Here is a 17,582-nt window from a genome sequence, read left to right as displayed (position 1 = left end):
GTTCTCTCATCCAGCAGGGAAAACCCATGTCTTGCCACGTTCTTTGTACACAGTGATCTCCCTCCCCTTGTCCCACCCACCAACCTGATGTCTCCCCTCTGGACACTCTCCTGCTTATGGGCCTTCCCCTGAATCTATGATGACCCACATTTTTAAATGATGCTACAAGTGTGACCTGAGTGGCAGAAGAGAAGAGGTAGGTCACCTCCCACATCTGGACTTGCTACTACCCTTTATTAATGTGGCCAAGGAACACATTCAGTCTTTGAGGCAGCATCGCTGCAATGCTGATTCATAACATCAATCATAGGGGAGCACAGGAGAGTCTGCTAAACGACACAGGAATCTCTGGCTTTTCCATCTCATCTCTGGGTGTCAAATCAACTTTCTCTTCCCTTTCAATAATGTCTCAAAGCCTTAAAAGGCCCTGGACCACATTTCTCCCACAAATATTTATTGAGTGCCTACTATGTTCCAGGCTCTGATGATATAGCGGTGGACAAAACTGACAGTGTCCGTGCCCTCCAGGACCTGCATACCCGGTGAAGAAGCAGAGAACTGTTTAACTACAGTTGCAGTCGGCGTTGGGGAGCAGATCGGTGGGGCTGGGCGTCTGGCTGCGTGGCAGGATGTACCTTGCAGGCCAGCACGCGGGCTCAGGGGTCTTTGCGAGACCCACATGCTCCCCCTTGTGGGCAGCCCGGTTTCACTCAGCTGAGTTTCAGGCCAGCAATAAACCCGGAACTGGTCTCCCCATTCAGAAACTGTCTTGGATACCTGGGACAGGTGTCTGGGAAGGGGTTTATTGTTCTTTTATAGGAGTTTGGGTGGGTGGCTTGGATTTTGGCCGTCGGCTCCAGGAGGAACGAAATAACCCAGAGTGATTGATGGGCCCTTTGTAAATTTGTAAAATAAATCAGCTTGTCAGAGAGATTCAGAAAGCCTGTCAGGCAGCAAACATTTTTTTAACAGCCTGTAAAATTCCCTCCATCCTTCACATTTGTCAGTGTCAGGCTGATGCATCTGATAGCTGGGCGAGCAGCAGTAGGGAGGGTGGGCTGGCAGCGTTCCCTAGCTTTCTTGTGTTTCTTATTTTCCCGTGGTCAGAACGCTTTCAGTACCAGGATTGGAGGGGGTCTGGACTAGGCTAATTGGTGGATGAGTTAAGTGTTCTACCCGAGTTGCTACTGGCTTCATATCGGACCTCAGCGTGGCCATTTGCTCATGCATTCATGCAGTGGTTAGTTACTGAGGCCTCTTTCAGCAAAGGCACTATGGTCGGCACCAGGGATACTGGGGTTGAGCCGAAGCAGGCCTGGGGCATCCAGTGTAGTGAAAGTTCCGGAAGCCCCGTCAAAGAGCTTGTTTATCGGGAGGTAGGTGAAGGTGAAGGGAAGCGACATATCAAAAGGGAAGTTCAGGGCTTCCCTGGTGGCGCAGTGGTTGAGAGTCCGCCTGCCGATACAGGGGACACGGGTTCGTGCCCCGGTCCGGGAGGATCCCACATGCCACGGAGCGGCTGGGCCCGTGAGCCATGGCTACTGAGCCTGCACGTCGGAGCCTGTGCTCCGCAGGGGAGAGGCCACAACAGTGAGGGGCCCGCGTACCACACACACACAAAAAAGGGAAGTTAATTGGGCTCTTTTGATGCGTTCAGGTTAAGCTTAAAGCTTTAAGAAAAATCCAGACAGGATAGCCTTCACCATATACGTTCTGTCTCAGCCCCCATCTAGTGCAGGAATAATTTGGGTAGCATCTCTACCTGTGTCACCTCCATCCTTGTGTTTGTTAGGAAGGCAGCTCAGTGCCAAGGTCGCCATCACAGGTGGTTGGGCCAGACTAATCCCCATCCCACTATAGAGCAGCCAGGGGCAAATGACTTCCCCTCTCTGACCCTCTGTCTCTTCTTCTGTAAGATGGGGACGTAAGCGTTGTACTCACTGAGCTGTTCAGTTATTTAAGGAGAGGATGCTTCTGAGGTGCTTGGCACAATGTCTCATGACACGTAACAATAACAATAATAATAGTTGCCATTATTAGTTCAAAACGGGGTCTACCCATCTTCCATCTGGCCCATGTCACATACTGACATGCAGGGAGCTGTTTGCTCATTGACTGAATCCCCCTACTATCATCCTTGCCCTGCTTGCGGCCTGATGCTCCCAGGCAGCATGGAGGTAGAGCCTGGACACCCAGAATCTGCCAGGAGCGCCAGCTACTGCCCAGCTCCCCCGTCCCCCGCCGTCCCTGTCTCATCATCTCCGACGACGTTGGACCGATTAGGAGCGGTAACAAGATGTGCCGAGGGCATGTGAACATTTGCAAACACTTATTTAAATGTATCAGTAATTAAGCCCTCCTTTAATAGTTACATTTCTGGCCCCCAGACATATCTGTTTATGGACCGGGGGTCACAGCACGCTTTGAGATCTGTGTTACGGTCTTACACGTTGGTAATGAGAATTTAAAATTCTTCCCTGACTTGGATTCTGAGATTTGACAGTGAAACGGCAGAGTGAGAATGTACCAGCTCTTTCCGGCTACCTGATCCTAGAGGTTCGGTCTTCAAAGCTGGCCAGCTAGCCAGGATACAAATCCAGGCCCTGCCATTGTGCAGCCTCGGGGAATGCACGCACCCTCCCTCTCCTGGCCTGTGAAGTGAGCAGAATGATACCTGCCTCGTAGGATTCATTAGCAATTGTATGTGCAAATGCCTGCCACGTGTAAGTTCAATTCACAGCAGCTTCTGTTAGTGGTGGGCCCTACCATCATCAGAGGACATAAAAAGAGGCGGCAGGTAGCTGAAGGGTCAGGATGACCAGTCTACACCAGCAGCTGCAAACTCAGTGCCTACTGGGACCGGACAGGTCAAGAAAACGAGAGAAGCCAGGCTGGGTGGAGACTGGGGTAGACAGAAGGGTATGCGTGGAATCTGTCCAAAGTGGACCCTGCTCAGCCCCATCCCCTGGTGCCAGGTAGGAGTGCAGACCTAGGTTGCCAGGCTTCTGACGTTTTAAGAGAAGCAGGAAATCTGGGGTTTTATATGAGATCTCCTGATTTTTTTTTTTTTTTAATGTGGCAACTCATTCAAACTTTTGATTTTTTTAATTACTGCCTGGGCCAAACAAACATCTCTGTGGGTTGACTTGGCCTCAGCCCCTACTTGTGATCACATGTCTACACGGGCATCTTTTTCCAGATAATTGCTTAGGTGTCCACTTCCTTTTAGCCAGAGGTCCGTGGATTGCAATGTACCTTTCTGATTTAGTGATAATCTGTAACAAATTGGTGTGGGTTGGAAAGCAAATCAGCTAACTGGAAAGGAAGTAACTGAATAGTCCCAAATTCAGGTTTTGACCCTACCTGGCGTTGAGGGCTCGCGTGCGCAGGCGGATGGATGCGTGCGCTGCCCCTCACATCTAGCTATTTTGTCCATCGTAAAATATATAAAGGGCAAGGGGATATGATGGTGGGGGTCCGGGGGAAGAGCTGTAGCCAGAATGTTCTCTCATACAGCAGTTACAGCCCCTCACTCAGCATCTCTAGCTTAGAGTAAGCTTCTTGTGTACTTAGTCTGAAGTGGAACTTTATCTTTTAGCATATCTTCTGTAGTTGTGAGTAAATGGTAGTCATTTGTTTCTTGGCTTCTTTAGTTATTGGACCAAATCACCCCCAACAAGTCCTCGGGTAGTCAGGTGTAATCGGGTTTGGTTTTTAACATGCTTTTAAAGTAAGGAAATAAATACAATCGAGGCTTGTAAAAGGTGATCATTAGAGAATGGGCCTTGGTCCCATAACTTTAAAGAAATAGCCCCATTATGGAGAGGGGGGGCGATGATTTTTTAACTGTTCCTTGCATTGATGTTGTAAGGTAGAGGGGCTTTGCGGGCAGGTTGGGCATTTCAGTAAAAGCTTTTCCAGCAGCCATTTAACCTCCATTTATGAAGAAATAAAGCGAAATTGATGCTGATTTGGGCCTGCTTTGGGGGATATTTTTGTTCCATAAAAGCCCTTTTGCTTGCAATTTGCTGAGCTGCCCTGTCACATCAGAAAGGGCTGCTGTTGATAAAGATAAAGCTTTATGGCCACGATATTTGCTGCTAACAGCAACCTAATGCAGCATTTTCATTTTTGTGCAATTAATGTTAACGTCTGCTACGAAAATTGTCATTAAATACCATTTTAAAATCCATTCAATTTGCATATGCAAAGCCCATTTACCATCACAGAAGATATAGCTGGTACTTCATCACGTCCTTTCCCTGAAATTGCAGCCACCCGGTTTTATAGCAATTTAGGATTTTTTTTTTAGAGTTTTTTTTTTTAAACTCCATGATCTGTATATTGACACATGCTCATTCAGACCTCAAGAATTTTATTTTATTTTATTTATTTTATTTAATTTTTTTGCGGTACGCGGGCCTCTCACTGTTGTGGCCTCTCCCGTTGCGGAGCACAGGCTCCGGACGCGCAGGCTCAGCGGCCATGGCTCACGGGCCCAGCCGCTCCGCGGCATGTGGGATCTTCCCGGACCGGGGCACGAACCCGTGTCCCCTGCATCAGCAGGCGGACTCTCAACCACTGCGCCACCAGGGAAGCCCCTGGAATTTTATTTCTTTTATTATGTATTTTTAAATTATTTATTTATTTTTGGCTGTGTTGGGTCTTCGTTGCTGTGCAGGGGCTTTCTCTAGTCGTGGAGAGCGGGGTCCACTCTTCATTGTGGTGCACGGGCGTCTCATTGCGGTGGCTTCTCTTGTTGCAGAGCACAGGCTCTAGGCATGCAGGCTTCAGTAATTGTGGCTCACGGGCTTAGTTGCTCCATGGCATGTGGGATCTTCCCGGACCAGGGATCGAACCTGTGTTCCCTGCATTGGCAGGCGGATTCTTAACCACTGCGCCACAAGGGAAGCCCGCAATTTAAGATTTTATATTGAAGGCTAGATGATAATGGATGTCCTTTCTGAGCCCAGCTGACTTAAGCTTTTCCATTGTATGTAGAATAATGCAGCCCCAGGACCAGAAACTCTGGGGGAATCACGCTATACCTCAAGCCCCAAGGAGGCGAGATATGGAAGAAAGAGCACGGGACAGGGAGTCCACCAGCCTAGCTTGAGATCTGACTTTTGTCTGGTCACAACTTGCTGTGTGACCTTGTAAAAATCTCTTCACCTCTCTGTGCTTCTATTTTCCTGTTTTAAAGAGGGGCTTCAAACCACGTGATTGCTAATGTGCTATGTGTTCTAATATCTCATATTTTTAAATCTAAGTACACTAGGTTAAGAATCCAGGCCAAGCTGTGCTGTGAAAAATTTGTGTGAACTTGTGGAGGTCAATTAATCTCTCCATGACTCAGCTGGATAAGTAACCCTGCCTACTTCCCGCACAGGTGTTTTCTTTTAATTAAAAAAAAAATCTTAATTTTTTTTTTTTTTTTTTTCCGGTACGTGGGCCTCTCACTGCTGTGGCCTCTCCCGTTGTGGAGCACAGGCTCCAGACGCGCAGGCTCAGCGGCCATGGCTCACGGACCCAGCCACTCCGCGGCATGCGGTATCTTCCCGGACTGGGGCACGAACCCGTGTCCCCTGCATCGGCAGGCGGACTCTCAACCTCTGCGCCACCAGGGAAGCCCCTTTTTTAATTTTCTTATTGAAGTATAGTTGATTTACAATGTTGTGTTAGTTTCTGGTTTATGGCAAAGTGATTCAGTTGTACATATATACATATGTATATTCTTTTTCATATTCTTTTCCATTATGGTCTATTACAGGATATTGAATATAGTTCTCCGTATACAGTAGGACCTTGTTTATCTATTTTATATATAGTAGTTTGTATCTGCTAATCCCAAACTCCTAATTTATCCCTCTTCTACCCCCTTTCCCCTTTGGTAACCATAAATTTGTTTTCTATGTCTGTGAGTCTGTTCCTGTCTTGTAAATAAGTTCATTTGTATCCCATTTTAGATTCCACATATAAGCGATGTCATGTGATGTTTGTCGTTCTCTGTCTGACTTGCTTCACTTAGTATGATCATCTCTAGTTTCATGCATGTTGCAGCAAATGGCATTATTTCATTCTTTTTGATGGCTGAGTAGTACCGTATTCCTTTGTATACATATACATCTTTTTACTTTCTGAATTTCTTTTTTGTGAATTTTATTTATTTATACAGCACGTTCTTATTAGTTATCTGTTTTATACATATTAGTGTATATATGTCAATCCCAATCTCCTAATTCATCCCACCCCGCCAAGCACCGCTTTCCCCCCTTGGTGTCCATACGTTTGTTCTCTAAATCTGTGTCTCTATTTCTGCCTTGCAAACCAGTTCGTCTGTACCATTTTTCTAGATTCCACGTATATGCATTAATACATGAGATTTGTTTTTCTCTTTCTGACTCACTTCACTCTGTATGACAGTCTCTAGATCCATCCACAGCTCTACAAATGACCAAATTGCGTTCCTTTTTATGGCTGAGTAGTATTCCATTGTATATATGTACTGCATCTTCTTTATCCATTCGTCTGTCCATGGACAATTAGGTTGATTCCATGTCTTGGCTATTGTAGACAGTGCTGCTATGAACATGGGGCTGCACGGGGTTTTAGTGACAATGAAATGAAATTGACGTAGAGACAGGACATACCCTGAGAATCCCAGAATGCCAGTGACCACTGTAATATCCTATTTACAGATGAGGAAACAGAAGCCCTGGAGGGAAAGAGAGTTGGGAACAAAGGTGGGACGAAAAGCCCGGGCGACTCCTCCTGGACACCATGCTGTCTTCAAGACACTGGTGACCAGTATGGACCAGTCTAGTGGTCACACAGCTGGGGCTCTGTCCCTCTGCACTCCAGGCAGTCCTGGAGAACCTTGCCTTGCCTTGAGGGATCGACTTGGGCATTATTTCAAAGGTGGGAGAAGGACAGTATACAGATGATTAGTTAATCTGGCCCGGAAGTGACTTTCCCATGTGTCTCTAGTGCCACCTTTCAGGTTTTGAGGGTTGCTGAACAGCAATGAACAAACAGCCTTTCTGCCGAGAGAGATGTGCGTAGAGTTTGAGGCCAGGGAGGTGGGAAAGCTTACCAAAGAGAGGAAGCTGAGCTGAGCTTTGATGAGCAAGTAGATTCTACCAGGTAGGATGCTGAGAAAAGCAGAGGGAAAAGCATACAAAGGTATGGTGGCAAACACTGCGGGAAACACCGTGGCAGTTCCTCAAAGAAATAAACATAGAATTCCCATGCAATCCAGCCATTACCCTTGTGGGTATATACCCAAAAGAATTGAAAGCAGGGACTCAGGCAGATAGCGTACGCCCATGATCATAGCAGCGTTAATCACAATAGCCAAAAAGTGGAAATAATCCAAGTGTGCATCAAGGCATGAGTGGATAAACAAAATGTGATGTATACACACCATGGACTGTTATTCAGCCTTAAAAAGGAAGGGAATTCTGATCCATACTATCAGGACAACATGGACTTATCTTGAGTACATTATGCTAAGTGAAATAAGCCAGATATAAAAGGACAAATACTGTATAATTCCACTTATATGAGGTCCCCGGAGTAGTCGAATTAATACGGGAAGAAAGTAGAGGGTGGTTACCAAGAGCCGAGGGCGTGCGAAATAGAGGGTCACTGTTTAATGGGTACACGGTTTCAGTTTAGGAAGAAGAAAAAGTTCTAGCGATGGATGGTGGTGAAGGTCGTGCAGCAATGTGGATGTACTTAATGCCCTCGAACTGTACACCTAAAAATGGTAAATCTTATGTGTATTTAACCACAGTAAATAACATAAGAAATAAAGGAAGCCTCACCTCCCCCAAAAAAGTTGAGTAGCACAGCCAAAGGAAGGCACCAGTCCCGGAACAGTGGGTTGTGATGGGAAGGGACTGGAGATAGACTGTCAATGGTCTTGCATGTGGGCAGAGCAGGGCAGTGCCACACAGATGGACACCAAGATACAGGCTTAGTCTCAGGTGTCACAGATGGGACTTGGGGCAGCTGGAGGCCCCAGGCCGTTCACTGCTGGTTGAGGGCACTGCTATTTATCTGTACAATGTAACGTACAAATATCAGTGATTTTTGTAATGCTTGTGTTGTGACGTAATATGGGTTGGGAAGCCCTGTTGTACTGGACATTTGCTGTTTTTGCCTGCTATCGTGTTCTGTTCTTCTCCTTCTGGATCAGAAGCTCTATTTCTGCATCTTTTCCACCATCAGCCCCTGTAGATCGTGGGGACTGATTCCAACCACGCCCCCTCCAAGGAAGGGCAAGGGATCGGGCCTGGCCAATCAGAGCACCAGAATCCCCCAGCCTCCGTAATTGGTGCAGAGGCAATAGCGTGACCCGGGCCCGGCCCATCAGTGTCGGTCACAATTTCTACTCACTCCTTTGGTTGGTTCAGGGATAAGCATGCTACCGAAGTTGGACCAAAGAATCTTAACCTCAAGGCTTTTGTAGTTCCTACGCCACTCCCACTGGGGCCGCTCAAAGTGTAGGATGTAAGCATGGAACTGATCCTGGCCATTTTGCCACACGAGGAAGAAGACTGTCGGAGAATAGAGCCAAAACTGGGAAGCACAGCCAAGTCATGGAGAGACACACCCAATGCTGGTGACATTGCCTGATTGCCTAGATCCAGCTATGCCTGAAGCTCTACCTTTTCAATCATGTGAGGCAATAAATTCCCCTTAAAAAAAATCAAAGTCGTTTGAGTTGAGACTTGATTACATGCAACCACATTCTACTTTTATAGAATGTCACGCATTCCAGAGTTGGGACATGGGTCACATGTCTGCCTCTGAACCAATCACTTTGGCCGTGGTTTGTGAGATATGCTGATTGGCCAGGCCTGGATCACTCGCCCCTCCCTGGAGTCCAGAGTCATGCTCCCACATTGTTCCCTAATTCAGTCACCGCTGAGCACCCCCCTCCCTCACCATCACGGGTGCCAGCCGTCCGGCACAGGTGCCAGCCATCTTACCGTGCCCGGATCCCGAACGTCATATTCGGAGGGAGAGAGGGCGGTTCCTTCTTGAGGCGCCGGTCATCCTGGTCACTGATGCGGATGTCATTGAGCTGACGGTAATGGAAATTCTCCCGGGCAGTTACCAGGCCAGCTTTTACTGCCCCACGGTTCATGGCGATATAATCCCGGCTCAGCTCATGGGGGCAGGTAGGCTGATGTTTAAATACATTCCAGTGTCCAATGGCTGAGGGCAGGGAGAGACAGAGCCATGGCATGGAGATGAGTCTGGGAAGTAAAGCAATCCGTGGCCTCTGACGGAGAAGAAATTGGGGCACGAATACCTTCTCATGAACCTGCAGCCTGTTGGGTGACAGCCCTGCTTGGCCCCCTGAAAGGGTGGGGTCAGGATTCCCAGAGATTCTGGACGATGCCTGAGCATCCTTCATGGACCTGGGTTTGCCTGGCCTTGACCTCGTTTGGGAGATCAGAGGGTTGGTCACGAGCCTGTCTATGCTTGCAGCTGAAAAGGTGCAGAGCACAGGCAGTCTTGCCTGGGGACAAGGTTCCACACTGTCTGGGGCCCTTGCTGTTTCCCTGACACCTTAGACCTGGGCCCTTCGTGGTCCTGTCCTTCTCGGCTAAGCAAACTGTGGTTTCCGCCAGAATAGTGCTGCAGAGCAGGCCCCTTGACTCTTTTCCTGGAGGAAGTAGCCTAGGTAGAGAGTTCAAGTCCCTTTGGGCTCCAGAGGAAGTTTGCTCACCTTCAGGGACCCCTCCATCCTGCCCCCGGATGTAGAGTCCGTAATTAAAATTAATTCCAGGCAGACTGCAGCTTCTTTCCCGGGGCTTCCCAAGTTCAGCCTGTTGGGGGAAGGACAGAGAGCACAGGTGAGCAGTGGGACCTCAGACCAACAGCATTACACTAAATTCAGTGACAGGGAGTCATCGGGTACGGCTTTACCCCAGGCCCTGTGGGCGACCTCGGGGCTACTAGGGTGTGGAACACGAGCCCTCCCTGAGATGAGCGCTGACTGTTGTTGGGCCTTGAGACACACCTTGGGGAAGCCTGCCTGCTGTGCTACTGCTCAGGGGCGGGTGAGGAGAGCAGAGTCAGGAGGACCCTCGTGGCGGGGGGCGGTCGGGACCGAGGCCTTGAGGGAGGACGTGCATTTGTGCAGCAGGAGAGAGGGGCGGCACGGTCCCCGCACTAAGCAGCCGTACTTGGGGTCCAGCCCAGATCTGGCAACCTAGAGCGGGAAATGATGTATCTTGCCGATGGACGGAAAGACCTGGTTCACGGAGACTCACCTGGGGCCACCCTTGAGGGAGGGGGGCATCTTTCCTCCCTAACCCTTCATTCCTACTGGGGATGGCTCAAATCATCGTCACTGGAGCTGCCTCCTTGGACGTCACCCGAGGGTGTGGGGCTACGGTGACAAGGCCCACTGTCACCCTCCTGGCGGCTGGACTGCCATTCTCACTCTTTGGGTCTCTGGTCAACTCCTTAACCCTCCAGAAGGGGTTTGTAGGGATGAAATTGCTCTATTATCAACCACCTCATTTCCCCCATTGTACAGGTGGGGAAGCTGAGACCCAGAGTGGCGGGGTCACGATCCATGGCTCCTAAAGGATGGGGCTGGATGTCAAATGCAGTTGTGTTTGGCTTCGGGGTGAAGCTCTTAAGCATGGTGCTGCGCTGCCTCTCTTTAGACTAGCAGCTCCCTGAGCTCAGAGGTCCTGTCCTGTACGGTGCTTAGATCGTTGCTCTTCATCAGTCGACACCCGCTGAGGTCTGTGCTCCAGACACAACACTGGGTCTTCATATGCCTCTCCTCCTCAGTCCTCACAGCTGCCCTGTGAGGCAGCCCATCACTGCCCCCATGTCTCAGATGGGGAAGCTGAGGCACAGAGAGGTCAAGACAGGTTGCACGAGGCCACATGGGACAAGAAGTGGCAGAGCTGAGTTTTGAACCCAGGCTGTGTCTCCAGCCCACATTCAAATCCACCTGCTAAAGAGATACCAGCCAGGTGTGTGACGCTCCCGGTACCATCAGGCCCCTGGGGACCATGGACCTTACTGAGCTGGGTGGGTGCAGCTGCTCTTCCCACCCCCACGGGCCCCAGGCAGTGGGCTCCCAGTTGCAGGGTGTTACATCTCCCAGGACATTCCTGGCTCTGGCCTCACCAAAGCCTGTCCAGAGAGTCTGGTGGCTCCGGGCTCACCCTTTCTCCTTTTCCCATCAATCTCTCTCCCCTTTTCTCTGGCTCCCGGAGACCCGGGCGCATAGAGGTGGATGATGTGGGACCACCTGTAATGGCTCATCATTGTCTTGGAGGAAACCCCTCCCTTGGGCTGGCAGTCTGGGCCCCGCATGCTCCAACCCCATCCACCTCTGTAGCTTTGCCTTCCTGGCTACTCCACGTGGTCCTGAGATTTAGGCAGAATAGACCACTCCCCACCCCTGAAGGGTCTGCCGGAGTCCCGGCCTCTTTTGCTCCTGGCCTGCCCTCCCCTTTTTGGTTCTTTTTTTTTTTTAAGATGCTGGGGGTAGGAGTTAATTAATTAATTAATTAATTAATCTATGGCTGTGTTGGGTCTTCGTTTCTGTGCGAGGGCTTTCTGTAGTTGTGGCAAGCGGGGGCCACTCTTCGTCGCGGAGCGCGGGCCTCTCACTGTCGCGGCCTCTCTTGTTGCGGAGCACAGGCTCCAGACGCGCAGGCTCAGTAGTTGTGGCTCACGGGCCTAGTTGCTCCGCGGCATGTGGGATCTTCCCGGACCAGGGCTTGAACCCGTGTCCCCTGCATCGGCAGGCGGACTCTCAACCATTGCACCATCAGGGAAGCCCCCCTTTCTGGTTCTTATTCTTCAAGCTCTCTGGACCCCTGGGGCTCACTGTGGCCTCTCCCTCATCTGGGTCTGGTAACACTTACTATCCATTCTATTCATTTGGGGCTTAGAACTGAAATGATCTTCTCAGTTTCCAGGAATGCACATGCCGGGCCAGCCTGCCTGGAATATAATATCCTACACAGCCTTCTAATGGCTTCTATTGACTTCTTTTTCCTGGTGGCACATAACAGGTGTTCTATAAATGCCTGAGATTAAAAACCACTTCCTTTGGGAAGCCCTCCCGGGTTGCCCTCAGTACAGGCAAACTTCCTTGTCTATGGCACCACAGGGCCCTGAGCTCCACCTTTAGGGCACTTTCAAAATTACGCAGTAGAACCTGCTTCAGCATGGACTGGCCGTTACAAAATGGTGCTCAGTGAAGAAGCCAGTCACAAAGGACCACATATTGTATGATTTCACGTACAAGAAATGTCCCAAATAGGCAAATCCATAGAAACAGAAAGTGGATTCGTGGTTGCCCATGGCTGAGATGGAGAGGGGAATGCAATGATTGAGGCGTGATGGTTAAGGGGTATAAGGCTTCTTTGGGGGGTAATGAAAATGGTCTAAAATTGATTGTGGTGCTGGTTGCACAACCCTGTGTGTAAGCTGCAAGCCATTGGATCATATACTTTAAACGGGTGAATTGTATAGTATGTGAATTGTATCTCAGTAAAGCCATTAAAGATTACAAAGTAGTGTAATTAAGTCATTAATTGTGTGATGATCAGTTTCATGTCTGTATCCCTCGGTAGACTGTCTGCTAAGTCTTTCTTTCCTTCTTCCTTCCTTCCATCCTTCCTTCCTTTCTTTCTCCCTTCCTTCCTTCCTTCCTTTACCCCTTCCTTCCCTTTAAGGTTAATTATTTTTAAAATAGACTTTAGGGCTTCCCTGGTGGCGCAGTGGCTGAGAGTCTGCCTGCCGACGCAGGGGACGCGGGTTCGAGCCCTGGTCTGGGAGGATCCCGCATGCCACGGAGCAACTGGGCCCATGAGCCACAACTACTGAGCCTGCGTGTCTGGAGCCTGTGCTCCGCAACAAGAGAGGCCACGACAGTGAGAGGCCCGCGCACCGCAATGAGGAGTGGCCCCCGCTCTCCGCAACTAGAGAAAGCCCTCGCACAGAAACGAAGACCCAACACAGCCAAAAATATAAATAAATAAAATTTTAAAATAGACTTTATTTTTAGAGCAATGTAAAGTTCACTGCAAAATTGAGCAGAAGGTACAGAGATTCCCCACATGCCACACAGTTTTTATTCTCACCCCTCTTTTTCAAAGTGATCAGCAGAGAACAGATGCTAGTAAAGAGGGGCTGAATGAGTGAATGAATGAATGAACTGCCTCCTTGGAGACTCTGGCAGCTCTTTCCTACACACTGCCTCATCCTTTTTCTCCCTCTTCCTTCTCATCCCAAATCCCAGGCCTTTACCTCCCTCGAGAGCTGAGAGTTCTGAGGTTCAGGTGGGGGCCCTGGCGGGTGGTTTGTTTGCATTTCCTTCCGTGTGATTCACTCTGAGCGGCAGACAAAGCCCTGGCTCCTCATTTGTTTATGAAAATAATCTGGCCTCTCCGGTGAGGTGACAGCAAGGGAAGTTAATTAAAATGTGACTTCTCCAGGAGAGGCCCCGCCTCCCTCTGGCAGGTGCAGGTGGGCAGAAGTCCAGCTCGCAGAGGAACGACAGACTCAGCGGCTGCCACTGGGCGGGGCCTGGCGGTGAAGGAGGCAGGGAAGCAGGCCGGTGCCTCGATCTCCACGCTTTTTAGTGAGGGTTGCCTAGGAAGCAACGACGGCCAGAAATACTGAAGCCTTGGGCTGCAAAGGTCATCCCAATGGGAAAGTCGCTCATTCGTTCGCTGCACAAATATTTATTTTGTATCTCCTCTGCACCAAGCTCTGTGCCAGGAGTTCTAAGGTGAACAAAGCAGACACATACTGCCCCCTGCCCTTATGAAATTCCTTATCTTGCTAAAAGGACAAACTGAACAAGTAATGACAACCAAGGCCACCAGAGGGTTTGATAGGGGAGCACAGACTGCCTCTAGCTCTAAAAATGTGTGAGTCTATAGAATGAGAGAAGGTATTTGCAATACATATATCTGACAAAGGGCTGTTATTCATCATATATAAAGAGCTGCTGCAAATCAATAAGAAAAAGGCAGACGATCCTATAGAAAGACGAGCAAAAGACTTGAATAGGCGCTTTTTTAAGGGGATGTCCAAGTGGCCAGGACCCGTATGTCAAGGTGCTCAACCTCTGAGAAGTACAAAATAAAAAACTCGATGATATTGGTAAAGACGTGAACCGGAACACTCATGCTCTTGGTGGGAATGTAAATTGGTACAACCACTGCAGAAAACTGTTTGGCAGTATCTGTGAAAGCTAAACATACGCTTACTGATAACCCAACAATTCCCTCCTGGACACCCAACAGAAATGAGTGCCCAAGTCCACCCAAAGAGATGTCTGAGAATGCTCGTAGCAGCTCAGTTTGTGATAGCCAAGCACCGGAAACTACCCAAATGGCCATCCCAGGTGGATTTTAAAAAAAAATGGTGACATATTCATTCAATAGAACACTCTGTAGCGGTGGTTCTCAACTGGGGGCAATTGTGCCCCACCCCCACCCCCTGAGGACATTTGCCGGTGTCTGGAGACGTTTCTGGTTGTCACAGCTAGGAGGCAGTACTACCCTCCCTCCAGTGGGTGGAGGCCAGGGATGCTGCGAAACATCCCACAATGCACAAGACAGGCCCCACTGCCAACAACAAAGAGTCATCTGGCCCCAAATGCCAATAGGTTAGGAACTGCTCGATGGCACTGGGAACGAGAGAACAGCTCTACACAACCACCTGGGTGGTCCTCACACAAATGTGGGACAGAAGGAGCTGGACACACAAGGCAGGCGCTGCTCCATGCCAGTGAAGTTCAAACACAGCATGACTAAAGTCTGGTTTCAGAAGTCGGGAGGGTGGGTACCATGGGGGTGGGGACGGTGGCTGCAAGCAGCACAAGGAGTCTTCGGGGGCACTGGTCCTGTTTCCCGACCTGATGTGGGTGCCCCTCACACCCCGCGGTCCTGCCCCCCCCCCACCCGCCCTCCTTCAGAGAGCATCCGTCTGCAAGGCGGCCACGTGTCGCAAGAGCGGTGGGGTCCTGACATTACCGTCATGCTTGAAATTCCACCCTTGGCAGTTTGATCCTTTAGGTTCGGGCCATGTGTCTCAGAGTCCCTGCGTTAACATGTGAACGCCCTAGAGGAGCAGTGTATTCACCCATTACCAGCTCAGCTGCCCAACGAGATAGGCCGACTGGCCCCGCCCTGGTGCCACCACCACCGACCACGGCAACACCGTAATCATGGCGACCGTGGGCCAGGCTCCACGGGGGCCCTTCACTGCCCCCCAGGGTACCACTAACGCGTAAAGCAGCCCTGGAAACTACACGGGTTTTCGGGTGGGAAAGGGAGGACCAGACAACTGTAGCGGCTTGTTTGCCCAAAGCCTCCCAGCTAATGAGTGGCCAAGGGTGGACTTGAACCCTCATCTGACTCCACACAGTTTTCGCCGCCTCTTGGCACTTAGCCGCAACTGCCCGGGACTCTCCATTGTTTTGTCCTGTGCGCGGACTTTAGCTCTGCAGACTGGATTTTGCTCACGCAGAACAGGTGCATCTGACTTGTTCGCACGGTGCCCTCCACACCCACAGAGGACGTAAGTAGCCTTCTGCCCGGGAGAGCCCCAGCGACAGGAGGCCGTTTGATGTACAGACTGTGCGTTATGGGAAGAGCTGTCATTTCAGTGACCTGGACACGGGACAGCTGAGTCATGCCTGGGTCAGGGCTGGAAAGGAGAGAAGATCCAGATCTTGGATTGGCATTTTGGGGAGAGAGCCAACCTGAAGAAGATCCCAGTGGGACAGCCAGTGAGAACAGGAGTGCTGAGGGTTCTTCCAGGGGCTCCCTGGAAGCAGCAAAAAGGATCCAGCCAGAGGTGGGAGGGCCCGGCACCAACCCTGGGCTTCCCTCCCCAGCTTGTCCAGAGGGGCTTTCCAGAAGCCTACAGAGAATAGCTGCCTGACAGAGGAAACTACACGTCTCTGGGCAACTCAGGGACCAGCTAAGGACTGATAAACAGGTGCTCAGAGGAGCTTCTGACCCTGAACTTCTAGATGCAGGCAAACTGGCTGTGAAACTGATGAGATGTGACCACAAATCTCAGCTTTGATTGGCCACCCGAGTCCCACAGGTAGCCTGCCCCTCCAGCCCACAATAGGATGAGAGATGGCTCTCAGCTGGAATGTCCAAAGTTCCTGGGGCAGATGGCACAGTTGTGGGGTCACATGAAGGCTGAGAGCACCCAGGGATCCCTGGGAACCACTCCGTTCTCTTTACTACAGAAGTGAAGAAAGAAACGAGGAAGAGAGTGAACATTAATTGGGCACCTCCAACGTGCAAGGCTCACGTTATGCCCCGTGACCTCATTTAGCAAACACTTTTATTGAGCACTTACTATGTCCTGAGAGCTTTTCTTGCTTCACCCCGAACTCTGCCAACCTCACTGGGAGGTTGTTTTCCCATTTGACGGTTGGGAAAACTGAAACTTAAAGACGTTCACACTTGCCCAAAGGCACCCAGGTAGTAAATGGAAGAGCTGGCGTTAAACCCAGCCCTCTGACCTCATAGCTCTGTGCTCACCCACAGTGGCCCCTCACAACATCTCTATAACGGAGGCCACGTGGTCACCACGAGACAGAGGGGGAAATTGAGTCTCAGAAAGGGATGGGATGGTGGATCCCTTTCAGCCCCCAAATGCAAGCCCTCCCTGTCTCTTATGGCTGAATTCTAAGACACCTCGTGCACATCCTCAAGGTCTTTTCAGAGGCATACCTGAGCTTTGCACAAAGGGGAATTGTGAGATATTGGAAGCTATTCAAATCTGGCCTACTAGCTGGAATCCCTTGTTGTTGAGGTGTTAGAATCAAGAGGCCAATGCAGGAGAAAAACCCCCAGCTCTGAGTCTGGCCACCCCGCCCTTCTCAGCTGCTTTCAGATTGTGCCTTTTTCTGAGTTTCCTCTGTCACAAAGTGGCTTGGCTAGCATACAGCTCTGGGTGACAGCTGTCCCCATCAGCAGACAGCTTCATTAAACCTCATTAAGATGTCATCCCTCGCTGCCTTATTTCCCGTCTCTCAGCTCTAATTAAAACCATCTCGCTCCCTGTCCCAGGGGGTCCTGGGATTCTCTGGGCTCCTTCCGCACGGCAGCTCCCTCCACTACCCAACATCGAGGAACAAGCCTTGGAAACCTGCAGTGGGAACTGGGTCGGGCAGGCAGCCCCTGGCCCGGAAGTCCTCTTGGAGCAGCCCATCACCAGCATCAGGACCGCTGGGGCTTTCCAGAGGCAAGTACCAGTGGCGTTTCCTCCTAAAGTCACCTGAGACCCAGGAAGGAGGACCCCTATCCCCAGAGCCGCGCCAGAGCCCATTTTCCTGGGACAACTTCAGAACAAGTGACCCAACCTTGTAACTCCGATCTAATGATTTCCCACCTCATATACTTTTAGAAAGTCTTAACTTGCCCCCATTTCCCACCAAAGAGGTGAAAATGGGTGAAATTAACTGGCTTGGTTTCTTGGACGGTCCGAACTGGATCTCACTCTGGACAAACGAGCTGGTGGTCATTTCCAAGATGGGTTTTAGACCTGTCTGA

At 50.2% G+C, this 17,582-nt stretch overlaps 1 protein-coding gene across 1 annotated transcript in view; it reads right to left on the bottom strand.

The window, feature by feature from the left end:
• CFAP77 (cilia and flagella associated protein 77) overlaps window positions 1-17,582 on the bottom strand; it is a 131,507-nt gene that overhangs the window by 44,022 nt on the left and 69,903 nt on the right. The window contains exons 2-3 of the mRNA XM_065879742.1: window positions 9,743-9,842; window positions 8,997-9,225 (exon numbers count right to left, since the gene is read on the bottom strand). Of these exons, the coding sequence (XP_065735814.1) occupies window positions 8,997-9,225; window positions 9,743-9,842 (329 nt within the window). The remainder of the gene's footprint in view (window positions 1-8,996; window positions 9,226-9,742; window positions 9,843-17,582) is intronic.

The sequence above is a fragment of the Phocoena phocoena genome, chromosome 6, assembly GCF_963924675.1.
Source record: "Phocoena phocoena chromosome 6, mPhoPho1.1, whole genome shotgun sequence".
NCBI classification, from domain to species: domain Eukaryota; kingdom Metazoa; phylum Chordata; class Mammalia; order Artiodactyla; family Phocoenidae; genus Phocoena; species Phocoena phocoena.
The sequence above is the reverse complement of the archived record's forward strand: the minus strand, read 5'-3'. Positions and strand labels throughout refer to the sequence as shown.